Genomic DNA, 18,317 nt, shown 5'->3' on the forward strand with positions numbered 1-18,317 from the left:
GGAGTGTAAAAGTAGCAAGGCTACAACTTGTATACTAAGACTGAGTGACAGCATGATGCAACAACGTCAATCAGATTTTCATTTATTTAATGCTCTGACTCATCAAATCCTCCCTTGTCTGTCTCACTCGTGGCTATCACGACTCTGTCCCTCAGGAGAAGCGTCCCTCTGCTCCAGGGTGGCAGAAGTCTCTAAATGACAGGAACTGTCCACAGGCAAGCTGAATAGACTGTCCAACAAGTCTACTGGCATTTGTAAACATTTCATTTCTAACTGTTACAACACTGTAGATGTCGAGAGAGACAGTGATGCATGGCAATTGACGCGCTTCCTGTGGACCGCGGTCATTGTAACCCTCATGTTTGGGCTGCAGAGATGTTCATATTGCTCTCATATGTTTTCTCCTGGCTGGTCATCCAGCTGGAGGAAGCAGAGGCGCTGAGGGCATCGCTAAAGAGCACTCTCCACCGTGACCTGCAGCTCTGCAGTGACGTGATGAGACAAGTCAAGCATGTTTTCCTGCAGGCTCTGTGACAGCCCAGACAAGACACTAACCAGGGGAAGTGGCTGGTCCCTGCTCAACCTCACATCCAGCTGAGCCCTACCTTCTCCTGTCACATGTGACAAACAGCAGCCTGCAGAAAACAGGCTCTCCTCTTCTGCCACACAGACATCATACGGATCTCCTTTTTCCTCATTGAACCCTCAAAGACGGTTGGTGATGGTTCCTTTGTGCAGGTGACCTCAGTTTAACCACTTGAGTACCTTGAGGAGCGGGGCTTTCAACTTATTCCTGATGGCACCCGACAAGTGTTCTTAGTGGTTGCAGAAATGGTTGACGCTGATAGGATGTCTCCCCATGGTTTCATGTCTTGTGTGCTTGCTGTTTTAGAAATGTCACTGTCACGTTTTATTAAATCTACGTATGTCTTTTCCTCCATTGTGCATTACAGCTATTAAGAGCAGCAGTGTCTGTCGTTAAAGCATTTTTGTAATCTGATAAGACATCCAATTTAATCATTAAAAAAGGGAGCTAAATTTTCACCACACTTTTAGAAAATGTTGTTTTCCTTCCTGGTTGTGACATTTGTACCATTTTTTTAAGGGTTTTTTTTTTTTTTTGGCTCAGACAGTTTTAGAAAATATACTAAACACCCCAGTTAAGTTCCAAAAAACTTCAATATTCCTTTTAATTTTACTGCTAATCATTTCTGACTTGAAACTAGCTGTGTGGGAATAGTGGTTGAAAATTAATGCAGACTCAAGCTGCACAAACTCCCACTGTAGTCCCCCATACAGTCCCCAGAGCATGTCACACATATGTACAGCATGTGATCTTAAGCTTCTTAATCGAAAGGTTGTCTGGAGTCGCCGGGAGTGGCCTCTACATTCACACTAACGTGCGAGTTATTTTCTTCCGATGTAGCCAAAAGGATTTCAGCAGAAGCCCCCTCCTCCTTCTCCTCTCCCTCCACATCACGCTTAATTTAAAACCATGGCTGAGTTAGTGTGCTGCTTCAAATACCGCACTATTTCTTCCAGGACCCTGTGGGAGATTGGCAGGTCCCCATTGGACTGAGCGAGAAAGTGCCACAAGACAAAAATATCAGAGTTTGGATGTGATGAAGAAAGCCTTTATGCTCAGAGTAACAAAAAACAGCTTGTGTTGAATACCTCCTGGATAGACGGTGAGGCACCCTTTAATGTTGAAGAGTGAGATGTGTCACTGGAGGAACAGATGAGATACCGTAAGCTTTACAACTACAGGCCCTGCAGCATTGCCAAGTATGTATCAAATGTAGCAATGTGCGTCAGAAAGGGTGTTGATGGAGCAAATACTTGTCATGGTCCCTAACTGCATCCGATTCCAGGGAAAATGTTGAACTTTATAAATTCTTGTTTGGTTGTTTTTTGTTAAAAAAAAAAAAAATGCATTAACACAAGTCAGTGTTCGTGAGCCTGGTAGAATATTTTCCCAACATGTAATCTAAAGCTGTTATTTTGAACATGTGGTAGTTGATAGGAAGAAGGCCAATCTTACCAGCTTTTTGTTTTTACGCTTATTGCTGCTCAATGCTCATTTTACTGTTTTATTTCAGTGAAAAAACAAATATTGTCATAGATTAATATGACTACTCTTGTTGACTTCAGTCATTAAGAGTGTCATCACTTTCAAATAAATTACACTTCACCAAACAATTTTAATATTGTTTTATGTAGCTGTATTACGCAGAAAGGTGTAGATTTATTCCAAAATGCCCAATAACCCACCAAACCAAACACAAACTTATGTAAACACAGCATACGTAAACAGCCTCACCTATTTGTCATTCCAGGTTTGAATGACTCCTTTCTCCATCCTTCTCCTCAGAGGTATTCCCTCGTTCTGGACCAATGCTTCCTGCAGACCATTGACTGCATCCAGAAACTAAAGTAAATAGTGGAGCTGTGAACGCAGAGGTTAAAGTTAGCCATCAGTATATGAGGGATCTGTGAACTTTACTCAGGCCAGAAAACGGTTTGTGCCTCTATGAGTCCATTCATCTCCCAGTGCCTCTCATTTACATGTAATGGAAAGAAAATAAACAGCAGAGACCTAATGTGCTCATTTACAGTAAGTAGAAATAAAGTAATGAGCTGTTATCTTTACTAAGACAGTGGTGAGGCAGTCATAAGCACTTTTTAAAAAAAAATTTACAAGTGAGATGTTGATCAAAACCTGCATGATGAGTGAAATTGTTGCTGACACTGATATCCAGAAGTGTTGACGAGATGAGTTCTGTCAGTAGATTATCTGATTGTTAACTTTTCTTTAGAGTTTTAGTTTGGCTTTGCTTGCAGATCTCCAAAAGACAGATACTGGTGCAGCAATGTCAATACGGCACTCTCCTATTTTAGTAATTTTTGTTTATTTAATGGAAAAGTGAGCTTCCTGCTTCTGGAAGTAGTGTGAATGAATCTGATAAACAGAATACTGACAGGAAGCTCTGTGCTTGTTTGCGACTGTATTGTCAAATTTAAATTGGACAGGCAGAAATAAAAACACATTGTTCAGTATAGCAAAAATACAGCAATGTATCTCAGTGGTGACATTAATGGAGAATATACCAGCTGTATTTTTGCTGCTGAGAGACTTTGTCGGACAACTGTGCAAAGGCATGGAGAGCAAACTGACGCTAAAACGCAGCGACTCGGAAATGGTGACAGCATTGCAACTATAGGATCTTTTGACAAACTGTAGCTTGTCATATTTTGCGCCGTGCAAGCTCTGCTGCTGAGGGCTGCTTTCCTCTCCCTAAAGCCACCTAGCTGTCACTGTTGCAACCCCCCAACACACACACACACACTCATCCACATTCTGTCAAATGCAGAAATAATCAGTCTATTCACTCCACCTCACATCTGATGACACATGGCCAAAAAACGAAAGAAAAGGTTAAAAAGCTGCTTTCTTTTAATTCAACATCAAGCACTATCAATATTATTACATTTAATATACCCCAAAAAAACACTGTCAAAGAAGAAGGACATACAGTGTGTGCATTTAGGTAGTATTTATTTATAGCCAGAATGAGAAGGAAGGATGTTTGAATCACTGGCTGTGTCATGTGAGTCCATCATCACTGATGCAGATATCCGTAATGCCTCCAGAAGGCCAAGTCGCTAACTGAAAAGTTGTTTAGCAGGTCCCTTAAAGCTTCAGTAGGTAATTATAGGCTTTTTTTTGTTGTATTTGTTTAAATTCACTGGATGGACCCTCATCCTGTGCACTCAATGAGCATGACTGGAGTCAAGGCGATGCAGACATATTGCTAAATTGTGTGTGTGTTCACGTGTTTTTGCACCGTGGCTTTGAAAGTAGGGGAAGGGATTTTTTTGGGAGCCTACTTTCAAAAAAGCGTTGGTGATGGCATTGGTATTTTGCTCAAAAGCGTGATCACGAGATCCTGATTATACTTTTATCTGATAGTTCACAGCAGAGAGACACAGAAATAATTGGGAGAGACAAAAGGGGACGACATGCCAGCTGAGCCACCTCGACGCCCCAGGTGGCTGCTTACTGTTCAGTGAGATACTGCCTGTGTATGCTTTATGAATATAAATGTGTGAAGCTTTGTTTTGACACCACAATCACATTCACTCATTAACACTTAATGGGTCCTCATTGTGTCTGCACAGGCTCACATGCAGTCGCTCTTCATGTCGTGCACCATGTAAAGGTGGTATGCAATCAAGTATCATTGCAGCAGCAGAGAAAAAAGAAGCTGTGTGATATTTCAAGATGTTGATGATGTTTTGAGGTTTCCCTACATGACTTGCATTATGAAAATAGAACTACTCACTTTAAAAATGTGCATATTTTCTGTTAATTCTGTTGGCTGCTGCATGTTTTGCCTCTTTTTTTCATGTAAAGGTAGTTTGTGATTTTGTTAAAAAAGACATATTTCCAGGCCTTACTTGTCCTCTACCCCTTCATACCAGGCATTAATAGCTCCAAGCATGCTCAGCGTCTGCTGAGCTAGATTCTATCACATAGAATCTAGCTCAGCAGACAGCCATAGGATGAAAATGTCGAACACTCAGAATTTGTCCCACTGGAGGAGGATTTTTGACCTCTATTGCAGTCCGTGCAGTAAAATCCTTTAGTCTTTTGTTGCTCCTGTCCTAACTTGTTTGACACAGGTTGATGCATCAAATTCACAATAGGTAGATATTTAAACATTAAATATATTGTCTTTGTACTGTTTTCAATTGAGTATATGTCAGATAGGATTAGCAAATTGTAACATTCTGTTTCATTTACGTTTTAAACAGCGTCCCAACTATTTTGGAAACAGTTCATTTAGCCTAGAATTACAGTATACATCCATTTTTCCGTATGTGAAGCATGAGTGCATCTACCAAATAGAATATTTATGGGGGAGTACCCTGGTACCTCACCTGGTGGAGCGTGCACCACATATCAAGGTTGAGTCCCCGCTGCACGGGCCCTGGCTTGACCCCAGCCCAGGCCCCTCACTGCATGCCACCCTGTCCTCAGGCCTGCCGTCCATTTCATAATAATGCAAATGTGCCCAAACAATCTTAAATCTTAAAAAACAAAACAGAATATGCATGGTCACCGTTAGAATAAGGGCTTCAGAGATACTAATAGACAACTAATGCTATTTTAGGCAATTCTTGTGAATAAAATTCATGAAATTGAAATGTTGTTACTAAAAAGAGGAACAACTTTTTGGAGATCATTGTTTTATGTTTGTTTGATTTTTCAGATAATGCTGATATGTTGACAAAGTTGAATCGATTATTGGTGAATTGTTTTTTAGCATTCTTTGTGTTTTATCATTTCATGTTTTTGAGCATTTTCTCTTCAAGCAGACACCCAGACCGCACAGTGGGAATCATAAGTGCTGCGTTATAACGGCAATGATAATGAATTAAACAAGGTGGTGTACTCATTTATGCATTTGAATGAGGGAGTGGGTTCATGATGTGCTTCACATCTGAAATACTGCATTTAGCCAAGCTTCTGCATCATTTTGAATACTTTGACCTTGGTTAAAAGTGGATGATAAATTTAATAATGTGATGTAATAACAATTATCAGTGGGATAAAGTGGCTGTTTCCTGTCCTCAAATTTACACTGATTACAAATGAAATGTCAGAACAAAACATGCTCACCACATGGTGTTTCCTGACACCCCTCTTTATTGCGCTGCTAACTATAACTAAAACACAAAAAATTTAACACAGCAGGCTTTTTTAATCTGCCACCAGTTGGACTTGATGTGGCTGATTTGATTGCATTCAACACCTCTGACAAAAGCCAATCACTGGGAGGGATTTCTGATGAAGGCTGAGGACAAGAGCTGTCATTATCCCCAAACCCCCTCAGGATGGGGCCATAGGCTGCTGGCATGCATTTCCTATTAATCATCATCAGGGACATCAGATTCAAGTGTGCTACAAACTGCAAGTATCCGTCTCGATCGATACACATATTGCGTGGTGCTCCAGCTTCTATGGTGATTAATGGGTGAGTCATAGTGTATTTTACTGCAAAGAAAGTCTTTGAAAATAGGCTTTTTCATCTCTGTTAATTAGTTAGTTAGTCTGTTAAGACAAGGTTGTGCAAATGGACTGCAATGACAAAGAATGTATTTCGAGTAATGGCGTTTCTTGTTAAAAAGCCTTTTTGAACTGTCATGAGACATGAGGATGATCTTTGAATCCATATGAAAGCATCTCTCTGCAGGATGATTCAGTCAGTCTCTTCAGTCAACAACCTGCCATTTATCTGACACCTTAACCGCTGGCTGTTATAGCAGAAGGTGTAAAAGTGGGTATTATATTCGCAGTAGAGATGAGATGAGATAAGATGAGATTGAATATCTGACCCAAAAAGAAATGCTGGCAATTTGCTCTGAACAAATAAAATTATGGGCCTACAATGAAAAACTGATACCGGAAACATCTGGAGGTGGACAGCACAGACACTTAAACCTGCTCTAATCACTATAATAACCAAAAAAAAAAAAAAAAACGAGATTTAGTTGCTTCCTTGCTGAGAGTTTTAAAGAGAGGATTGGTACCACACTCATATCTGTCTGTTAAATATAAGGCTACAGCCAGGACTTGGTTAGCTTAGCTTTGCATCAAAACAGGAAACAGAGGAAAGCAGCTAGCCAGGCTAACCAAAGGTAACAAACTGCACATAAGCTATGAAATGTAATTGGATTAATCTTTACAAAAAAATATTGTCTAAAAAAGACAACTCACTGTTTTACAATTTTTTACATGCATTTGGCTATTTCTCAGCTCTGAGCAGTTGCCAGGCAACCGCCAAACACTGTGGCCACATAACATAACCACATAACCCCTGTAACATTTCGTTTTTACACTTTGGTTTTTGCTCTGATTAAACAAAGAAGATATAATGTGAGCTTTAGAGGTGCTGGTAGACAGTTTTTTTAAAAACTGAAATAGTCTAATTTCTTCCTGTTCCAGTCTCTGTGCTAAGCTAAACAGCTGCTTGCTATCCTTATATTTAACGAGGAGTGGTATCAATCTACTCATCAAACTCTCCTCCAAAAAGTCAATGAGTGTGGAGATCTGCAGTCCCTCCTCCGTCTCTCCCTTAACCGGGGAACAGGTGGGCCAGCCTCTCCTCTGATTGAGCACAGGTGTGCTCAATCACACAATCAGGCCCACATGGCCACACAGTATAAAAACCCCAGACAAACAACCACTATTTTTTGAATTGACTGCTACTCCTGGTCTGTCTAGAAGAGTTAAGTGCTCAGTTTCCTGACCTGTTCATGTTTTTATGTTCAGGTAATTCCAGTTATCCTCTCTCGAATGTGCTCTGCCTTTCTGCTCTCCTTGGGAGATTTAATTGGGAAACCTATCACTCCAGCCCTCATCTGGATCTTGTCTGTTTGGACTTTTCATGGAGGCATTGGATCATCCTGCTCCAGAGAATTTTCGCCAGGTGGCCTTGAAGGCAGCTTTAAATGAATGCTAATGTTGCTACGTACTATATATGTTGGATGTACAGTATATGAAGCAACTGCATTGGACAAGTGCGAACACATTGGACATATCAAATGAATGAGTTGATATGTAAAAAGTAAAACATAAAGAAAGCTGTTAGAAAATGATGCACTGCTATAGTTTAAACCACTGACTGCATATCCTGGACCATCTGTAACATTTATACACATTTAAGATTTAACAGACTGAAAGTGACAATTTCTTTGGTTGCACTATTATTTGTCGTATCTAAGGATATTTTGATGCCGTTTCTTTATTTATGCACATGAGGTATGAATGAAGCACTTTTATGTTCGAGTGATTACTTTTTACATTGTCGTATGGCTTCTTGTACTAAAACAGGACTTCTGCCATCACTGGAAAGGTCGCAGAAAGGGATCCTACAGATTTAGAACATACCATACAAACCCAAAAACACTGAAAAAAAACATTCATTTCACCTCTGAGTTCAACACAAATGACAGCAGCCAAAGCGATTTGCCTCAAACTTTTCTGCTCTTTCTTTAGGCGGGTGCATGCTGAAAGCGCTGGGTTCCGCAGGACCTTGGCTCTTCACATTGTGCCGCACCGAGAGGACGAGGCAGGGGGGATTTTTACACTCCAGATTCTGAGGCCGTAAACGTGATGACGCCCACAGTCTTTTGCCTCACTGTCCTGCGCAGGCCAACCTCATGGTTAACTGTACTGCCCATCCCCCCACCACACTGTGTGAACTGGCTGTCCCCTGCAGAATGATATGGCTGTAAACCACACCAGGTCTATTAATTAATTAATGTACCCTAACAGCAGGGTTGGCTCCCTCCATTGTGGTGGAGCAGTTTTGAGCTGCCTGCAGTGGTGGCTGTCGGTGTGTCTTTTGGGTTCCTGCATGTGTTATGGGAGAAGGGCAAGAGATAGAGGAGCGGAGCAGCAGACGAATGTGGATGGGAGGAAACCGTCAGCACCATAGTAACCATTAATCACCCAGGGCCATTGTGGTCCTGTCCTGTACACGGCGCCAGTGCAGGCAGACAGCGAGAAAGAAGAAGAGAGGAAGAGGCAGAGGAAGAGGGAGAGAGGGGGCAGGGTGGCCGCAGGGAGAACCAGGGGGAGAGAATGGTTGGGGATCAGCCTGTATGTCCACCTCAGCTCCTGCTGCGGGGCTGGGGAGCAGTGCTGCTGTCTCAGTGCTTGTCCTCGGTGTTCTCCCAGATCCCGGATCCTGAGGTAAGACCCTGACAAATCACCATGTCCTCCACAGGTCTCTCTCAGGAATATTCTCTGTGACGGGTTGCAGGTGCTCTGCTCTTTCAACGGTAGCTGTGTGTGATGCATACTTGTTGTTTGGTCTCCAGAATTGTTGCTTGCCTCACTTGATGAGGAGCGAGCGAACATATGTTGTAACCTGATACATTACATGGTCTTACATGAACAGCCAAGCCTGTGTTTAAATGGACGCAAGCGGGAAGATCAATATGACGAGTCCTAGTACGACAGGTTGTTTTTGTGCTGTCGGGATGAAGAGAAGAGGATTATATTGCAGAGAATATGACTACTACAATGATCTGACGGCAAAAAGCAGCTGAAATCCATTGTGTTTTCTAAAAACCAAGGTAATAACTTCATTTTGCTTCTGAAAAATAGTCAATTTACTGTTTGTGCAGTACAATGTTGAAACACATCTCATAATATCGCTAAACATAAGAATCATTAGTTGTATAATATAGATGTTAGAAATAAAGTTAGTTATATAAACAAACTAGTCACAACATTACAACAAACTGCATAATGAATACTGATTTTAAAAATTGGGCCATGAGTAATCCCGTAGATTACATTTCTGCATCCAGTTTTATACAGTTAAGAGGCCACAGATGATAGATCCTCGTTATATATATTAACATGTATTCAAATACAACCCGGTCTACACATGTGACATCCACTGAACTTTGCTCTGCAGCAAACAGACACTTGGTCTTGTTATAGCACGTCAGAAAAAGCTCAAGAATCTTCTGGAAACAGGCTTCATGCGGCTGCTCGTGTGACGCGTTCACACCTTTCAGAAAGTGGAAAAAGAGAAGCTCTGGTTGGAGTTAGAAGATGCTTAATGAATACTGAAGGCCACATGAATGGTCTCAGTCTCTGCAGGTGTCAGACAGTGAAGGTCTTTCAGGAAAAAGACACAATACAATAAGTACAAATTTAAAAACTTAGCTCAGGAAATGGGATCTTAACACTTCAGGCATGGCACACGTTTGAACACATCCTTTATACAGGATTTCCTTTCTGAGTCATTATGTAGTAATTTGTCCTTTGCCTCCTTTCCCACTGCTGATTTTTCTATTTTTAGATGTTAATCCTCTTTTCAGTTATACTAATCTTCCTTGATTAGTCCCTAAAGATTTTTTTTTAAAAGAAAAAACTAAACACATATTGAGGAAGAATATCCAAACATGCCACTTAATATATAATAAGCAAACCAACCATCCAACAAACTGCATTGATGCAATAAGTTTGGGTATGCAATGATTAACATAAGGAAACTTAAGGTCAATATGCTTCTTTGAGTTTGTGTTGTTTGTTCCACCAAAAGAAAACTTGAGGCTTACAGCCACTAATCCTGCCACATGGAACGCCCCGCCAGGGAAAAGGACTTAGCATGACATAATCACTCTTGAAGCGAAAATTTTCTTTTTAAAGAGCAGCGCTAAATATCCCCATCAAGGCTAATCCTGCAATGGGAGGTGTTAAACTTGTTCAGATCACTTTCTGTGCAGCTTCTTTGTTTGAGTTCGGCAGCCCCTCTGGTGTCCTCCTCAGCAGACAAACGGTACAGAGCCCCAAGAGAGCTTGTACTGTCAAATTTTGACACGTTGGCTTGACGAAGCCTTTCAGGTCTGTCAAAAAGCATGTGATGATGCAAGTGATGCTTTCCATCCTTCATTGTGATCAAATGCCTATGGAAGTGTTTTGGTTCATTTCCACCACAGCAAACTTATGCCACTTTGTTTTTTCATCCTCTGCAGAGCCTCAGTCGGTTGGTATTTGCAGTATCACTGTCTTGGAGCATTTTTCTGTTTCACCACATGACGGTGTTATCAGCAAAGAAAACCAATGTAATACGTATCCATTTTCTGATCCATCGCTTGTTGGTTTACGGACTTAAGTGTAGAGTTTCCAAAACAACCTTGTATCATCCAAGTGATCGATATACTGTATACAAGGAGAAATCCTCCCGATGATTCTGTGAGGGGACTGATGCTCCGCTGGCAAGGCGGTGATCCAAGCTATTGATCTAACGCATGAACATACACTTGTTTTTATTTAATTATTCCCCAATCCCCGGCTCTGGAAAGAGATGCTTCGAAATGTGAAAAGGGTTTGTTTTTGGACGCTATCGACCGCACTTTGTGCAGCGGAGGATTACAACATCTAAGAGCATTGTGAGAAGAGAAGAGAAAATGAAGAGACAGTGGCAGGTTATGTGGCTGCTAGAAATGCTGAAGACCTTTTCGCATGTTTAGTAACAAGTTGCCGATGCTTTGAAAAGAGTCAGCTCTGTGGTTTTCTGTCAGGAACTGTTAGGTAATTGGAAATTCTTCCATCAGTCATGCCAATCCTGTGTGTACACAAGTTTGACACCTCAGAGTTCCCACTGAAAGGTGAGGATGTATAAAGACGTTAGACGCTGTGGGACACTGGTGTGATTAAGGATCCATGTTCAAAGTTTATCATCAATTCAAGTCAGACCTTGACCTAATTACTTTACTGACACACTCCATTACCTAAAGATCAATGCATGACACATAAAACTGATCAGAGTCCTTAGATGATGCTCTTGTTCACTCCTTCAAGTAAAATCCATCAGTGGAAGTGTATTGGTGGTGGTGTGCTAATCAATTAAAAAAACATCAATGTCGTCTCTTTTTTTCCGCAGCTTTTACCCACAGATCCCCCAAAGAAGCCGGACCCCGTCAACTCAGAGACCGTTGTTTTCTGGGGGCTGCGGTTATGGCAGGTCATCGGCATCTTCTCGGTGTTTGTTTTAGCAGTTGGTCTGTATATCTCGTGAAATTCTTTCGTTAACACCATCGCAAACCAAATAGGCAGCTATTTCTAGAAATAACTTCAGGCCGAAGATGTCCCTGCAGTCAATTATGCGTTCACTGTGTGATTAGCGGTAATGTCACGGATTTGATCCTGTCAGGAAAGAGGCGTTTCCAGAAGTGAGTCATCCAAGTAATAACAGCAATTGTAGATGGTGAAGCAGAAACTGCCACTCAGCTTTTTATCCTAATGGCTCTAATGTTGGTTTAGACAAAATGGGTCAAAATGCAGATGTTGTTTCTAAATTTGAACCAACAAACTGTGCAATTACGTAAGCATATGGTATTACTGAGAGATTTGATAGGATCAGGATCTCTGGCCTAGTTCACCCAAATTAGGAAATTACTATCTCACTTGTCTCTCGTGATATCCAGCCATGCAGAATTTTGAGAGATACATCTGTGAGTTTTCTGGCTCAACCTCAATAGAGGTGAATCCTTTTTTTTTTTTTTTTTGGCTCTCAAAGGACTTAAAAAGTGCATTTTAATGAGACAACTCTGAAGCCATGCAGCTACGTGTGTCTGCGCAGCCGTGCTTTGAGCTACCTGCTAACGTTAGCATGCTAACATAGTGACAGTGCTAGCATGCTGATGTATAATGTTTACCATGCACTTAATCTTAGTTTATCTTTTAGCAAGCTAACATTTGCAAATTAGCAGCACACACAAAGTATTGCTGCGGATGATGGGAATGTCATTTGTTTTGCGGGTCTCAGAGTTGAAGAAATTCAGATAAAAAGTCCAATCAAGTCATCAAGATGAATCATTGGGGGAACACCCCATGGTGGTGTTAAAGGAAAAGTCAGTCAATCCATCCAGCAGTTGTAGACTGACTGACTGGCCGACCAAGGCTGAAAAAATCAACGGGGACATCTCTTCCACGAACAACATCTTCGTTACTGTGGATAATCCACAGCCCTCACTGTCAGCAAGTGCGGCTCCAAAAAGCACTGTCCACAGTGACGTGTGTGGATTATCCAGAGTAACAGGAACATTGTTTCTGTAAAGAAGTGGTGCTGTTCATTTCAGTTTGTCAGTGACATTCCTCAATGATGCAAGCACCGCAAGCGGGTAGAAATCTCAGACACAAGCCAGACAATCTCAAAAATTTGCCAAGTATATAAATCATAGTTTGAGTATGTGACACTTGAAAACACTTGGATCCATCCTAACTGCGATGCAAGACGATGAAGATAAAAAATGTTGCTGTTGTTGGTCCACTCAAACAGACTCACAGTGTCCATGTTTTTTCCCCGTCTCACTCAGTTATCACTCTGTGCTGCATATTCAAATGTCGAATCCCGAGGACCAAAAAGGAAATCGAGGCACGGCACATGCAAAGACAGGCCGCCAAGAAATACGCCAACACATTAGAGACGGTGCCACCCCTGAATGAGCTGACTGAGATCCCAGGATGTAAGTACCTCTAATGTCTTTCTAAAGTTAATACGACTATATTAAAACTGGTAATATTAACAAGCTGAGATACACAAGCTCTGATGCCCGATGTCGACTGTGGCGCTTTCCATTTCTTTTGATGCTCCGTTCGAAGCTGCGCAGGGATCCTTCTAATTCTGGTGGTTCTAGACAGATAAATTTGACATTGAAGTCCTGTAAGATCAATAAACTGCACAGAGAACATGATGCCACCCAATCTGCGATTACTTTGCAAAAAAGCACATCCTGGAGATCCGAACAGCAGGAGAGATAACTATGTGTCTGTGGATGGATGGAGAGCTACATTTGGATTTGGGTCTCCACATGTGTATTAAATACCAGAATTACGGTTTTTGCAAATCGGACTTACAAGACTCTTCGCTGTTGCAGTCCTACTTTATGATCAGGACTAAGAGGACAGCTGTCATTTTACATAACATCTTTTCTAGGGCAGCTTTAATTTCCCAAATTTTTACTGTCTCTTCTTTTCATCTCACAAAGTGTGCAGCACTCGTTTCAGTTATTCTGCTCTGTTTTCTGCCCTGTTACACTAAATGTCCTCTTCTCTTCTCTTCTCTTCTCTTCTCTTCTCTTCTCTTCTCTTCTCTTCTCTTCTCTTCTCTTCTCTTCTCTTCTCTTCTCTTCTCTTCTCTTCTCTTCTCTTCTCTTCTCTTCTCTTCTCTTCCTCCAGCTACCCCAGATGCGTCTGCAGTACAGACAGTCTCTGAGCAGGTCCAAAGTCAAAGTGCTAACAATAGCCAGCTCTCAGTAGTTAGGGTCAGCGAGGAGCACCCCAGCTCCCTCACTTTGTCAGAGACGGGATGACTTTTCTTCTTCCTGACCTTTCCTGTTCTTTCTCGTTGTGAATTTATAAGAATAGTGTATACATTGGTAGCCACTCTAAAAGTCCTCTAATGCCTACATATCTATCCTACAGTCAGTCTTTCTTGCCTGCCTGAAAAAATCCAAGCAGATAAAAACACATCTCTTATTCAAATGCTTTCCACATCCCTTTTGAAATGTATAGCCAGAAAATAAAGTACCATTTGAATTTTTAGATGTAAAAACATTTCAAATCTTGCCCGGTGATGGGTTTGTAGTGCAGCTGTAACTATGTGCAGTAAACAGTGAACCTTTTAGCGTGGCTACAAAATGCAGATTGTGCTGCTTCTGCAAGTATGGTTTCTTTAGAGCAGCAGGACTTTTGTAGTTTCCACTTTTGTATTTTTTTGAGGCTCTTTCTCAGCGGCTAGATCTTTTTAGTGTAAATTTGCCTCATGCATATGTGCATGAAAATGTCAAGAGCATATCGTTTTGAAAATGTTGAGGAAAACATGAGACAGAGAATTGCTATCATTGTAAGCAGTGAAAATGGTAATGCATGCAGAATGCCTGCTTGTACTCTGTTTGTATCTGTCTGCTCTCCTACGATTACCTTTGAATAACGCCAATCATACACACTGTCTCCTGCTAGTGCAAATTAAATATGATCACTGATGTCAACGACGCTGGTCTCATCTGTGATTAAATGTTCTCGTTTTTAGTCATTCTAACTGCCTTGTGTGTATCTAAGCCACTTTAGCTGCGTAGCTGTGGCTTTTTCAGGTTAAAAAATATGACAAATAGGGACTGACATCTGTCTTCTCCTGTTCATCTCGATGATGTGCACAAATACAGTCATTGCTTATTGTGTAATTAATTATTGGAGAAAAAAAGCATTGAGCTGTCAATAAGCTTTTCTTGCATGATTACTGTGTCAAATAAGATCACATGGTTAACCTACTGTGGTGAGAGCATCCATATCCCTTCAGTCTCTAGTGTCATCACACAGAGTTGATCTCATGTGCACTGGGGTAAATGCTCTTCTGTGACTACGAAACTAATCGACCATGTGGCTGGAGAGGGGCTGAAGGAGAACCGTCAGAGAGAGCGAGGTCAGCTGCTCTCAACCATGACCTGAAAACAAACCATACTGTAATGTTTGCTTCTGGATTAACTAATTGTTCAAGCAAATATGCAAATTGCTGCTTCTGTCCAGTCGCGCTTAGCATATGCTGAGATGAAACATGCATTGGACAAACCAAACGACCGCATAGAGAATGTGGAGTGAATGTAGTGTCGTTGAACGTTGAGGAGTAAAAATCAGAATTTCACAATCAGAACTTCCTTATTTCAAAATGCGGGCCTTCCACGGCAGCCAGTAAAATCAGCACCGAGCACAACTTAGCAGTCAGTTAAATGTTGCAAATGGAGCTCAAGAAATGCCTGCTCTTATCTTTTGAATGAGAGCATGAATATGTTTCCCACACATAACAGAAGCTTTCAAAATATATTCATGTGCTTGCAGAAAAACATTCTTTGGTGCTTATTAACATGCATATAAGCAGTCTATTGGTTCTGTATTAGTCTTTATAAGGCACTTATTAATGCCTTATTCTGCATGACTGTATTCTACAACTACAAGGCCATTAATAAAGTCAGTAACCTCCCAATTACTGCTTATTGCTAATAAATAAGAAAGTTGTTGTACATGAATTAAATCTTAATAACCCAACCCTTAATAATCCATCCATTTACACATATGCACTGCACTGCATATATACCAAGCTGTTAAAAACATCTGCGACAAATATGAGAAAAGAAAGCAGAGAGCCTTTCTAGCAGAAAGAGAAGGAGGCTCCTGTCATCCCTCTCCGTCCATCTAACACCCACATAACCCTTGAATACGAGACCGAAGACACCTTTGAAAATGAAGAACGTCTCAGTGTCACCAAACAGTTGCAGCTGTTGTTTTAACAACTCCAACACATTTCTCACACATCTGTCCCCAGTAGCTCTGAAAGGGCAGCGAGGAAAAGGTCATTTGAGGTTCACAGCACGCCGGCTGATGAGTGACGGACTTGCGGAAAGGAATTTGCTCTGGTTACAAGTTCCGTTCTGTTCTTCGAGAGGCATTCTTTGTGATGTCAGTGAAACACTTTCTTTCTAAAAGAAGCATCACTTCTGACATTATTTTAAATTCTGACAATAATACTGACAAACTAAACTGTCATTTTATTAAATGCCACATTACTGAAATGCCGTCAAAGTTTTACTAAAAATAACATTTCTTCGTGGTGTGAAGGTGAAGACGTTGTGTAGAAGGTGATGTTAACCTTTAATTAACCACCACCGTACACAGTATGTAAACGACAGGAGCAAAAAGGCACCATGTTTGAACAAAAACATGTCTGAGTCAGAGACACAAAATCTGACATTTAACCACCAGCCCAAACTTTAAGCCATTATAATGAGGCCGTTCGTCCAAGTTTTGTCAAAATGTGACAGGTAATAAAGAAACAAGAAGAAAGGTGCAGCACACAAGAGTAGAGTATAAAGGAAGGAGACATGGATGAGGGTGGACCACGGTTTCGGAATTCAGTCAAAACACAAAGAAATCTATTCACAAACCTCTGATGGTTGGTTGATTATTTTAAGTAAGCTGGATTCAGCCAGCACAGTATGACACAGGCCTAAAATAATTGGTTTCTTGGCCTTTGTTTGTGTATCCAGTGTCTCTGCAGCATGTGCTACTGGGAAAACCAATACCAAAAAAAAAAAAAGAAAAAATCAATGAATCTCTGTTTGACCTGAAGTGGAATCTGAGACATTTTCACCGCTTTTAAGTGATTGTTGCTGAAGTGTAAAATCACATCAATGTTTCTCGCTGATTTATAGGTGGAATTTAGAGTCAGCTTTGATTTAGGCGTGTATCAGACATGCAAGGCTGTCTGTCAAATCTGACACCTAAAAGAAAATGCTGTGGGGTGAAATGTCCACGAAGAGAAGGACATCAATTAAAAGAATGCACAAAAAAAAAAAAAAATGAAATGAGGCATGCTTAAATGTATAAAAGCAAAAGGCTGCAGGGTTTAATCTGCATCTGCTGTAAAGGTTAACAGCTTTTGAACATTTACTGCTTCAAAATCTCTGCATGCAGGTGGTCCCTGTTTAAAGATTATCTGCGTATGTATAATTTTAGCCATTAAGGTCAATACTTAAACATGTACAGCCAGCAGCAAGTCATCTTGGATAAGCAGACTGGAAACGGGGGGGAAACAGCTAGCAGCTAGCTTGGTAAACAAACCCACCTACTAATGCCTCTTTCACACTAGACACAAAACCCACAAACACACACTAACATCTGGCTTTTGTTTTCAGTGGGAAAAGGTTCATTAATTCCCAGGTCAAGTGAGTCTGCAGTATTCACGGCTCCACCTTATCGGCAGTGACAGAACATGACAGGTGGACACGCTGATGTCCAGCACGATGATGCTGAGCGTTGAAGTTCTGGACGTTGACGTGTAAATATTGATATAGACAGAACTGTCAACTCTTTACAGTAACTTTCCATCCCATTATCATCATCATCATGTCACGAAAGGCGCCTGTAACACCAAATTTCCCCAGCTCTGGATTAATAAAGCTGATCTTATCTTATAAAAAAGTAGCCGCCATAAGTTTGTCAATGGCCGCCATGCTGCTTTCTGTTGTTCGCTGTTTTCTGGCACATGTGTGGCATCAAATTTTGTATTTGCTGATTAGATATACCTAAAGGGAGATTCTTCCTCGTAACCTCTGTTAGCTGTGTACAGCCTCACGGTGTCACCTCCCAATTAATAATGACAAAGACATCTCATGTCTCTGTCAACACACACTGTAAACTTTTGTTCTCCATTTCTCACCCAGAGAGCACTTCAAACAACTCCATTAAAATAATAAATAGACCATGCTTATTAGAACAGATAGAAACAGATGTTCCTTTCTTATGCAACCTACTTAATCTGGCATTCTGTTGGATTACATTCTCCCTTCCAATTAGCATTAGACGCAGGACCCTGATGATGCCAGATGCTGCCATGAAGCTGTTAACCTTTTTCTTATTTTCTTGTTTTCCTGCAGCTGCAAAGGCAGAAGAAAATGAGGAGGTGACAACAGTCTCTGGGAAAGTGGACGCCGATAAAGGAGAGAAGAAGAGCAAGGAGGGCAAGAAAGAGGGCAAGGGTGCCAAAGAGGGGAAAGGAGATGAAAAGAATGCATCAACAAAGAAGAAGGGCGAAAAGGGTGAAAAGGAAGCGACCAAGAAAGAAGCTGGTGAAGGGAAAGGGAAGAGATCTGGAGAGAAGGGAGACAAAGGAGAAAAGGGAGAAAAAGGAGGCAAATCAGGGGCAAAAGGGGGAGGCAGAAAAGCTCAAAAGTGA

The 18,317-nt window shown here is 41.1% G+C and overlaps 1 protein-coding gene across 1 annotated transcript; it reads left to right on the forward strand.

The window, feature by feature from the left end:
• The first annotated feature begins 8,648 nt into the window (after nt 1–8,648).
• Nucleotides 8,649–18,317, forward strand: tmie (transmembrane inner ear). The gene is made up of 4 exons (XM_041948996.1): nt 8,649–8,761; nt 11,472–11,589; nt 12,907–13,056; nt 18,019–18,317. The coding sequence occupies exons 1-4, from the start codon at nt 8,651–8,653 to the stop codon at nt 18,315–18,317; spliced, it is 678 nt and encodes a 225-aa protein (XP_041804930.1). The 5' UTR covers nt 8,649–8,650.

The sequence above is a fragment of the Chelmon rostratus genome, chromosome 12, assembly GCF_017976325.1.
Source record: "Chelmon rostratus isolate fCheRos1 chromosome 12, fCheRos1.pri, whole genome shotgun sequence".
NCBI lineage: Eukaryota > Metazoa > Chordata > Actinopteri > Chaetodontiformes > Chaetodontidae > Chelmon > Chelmon rostratus.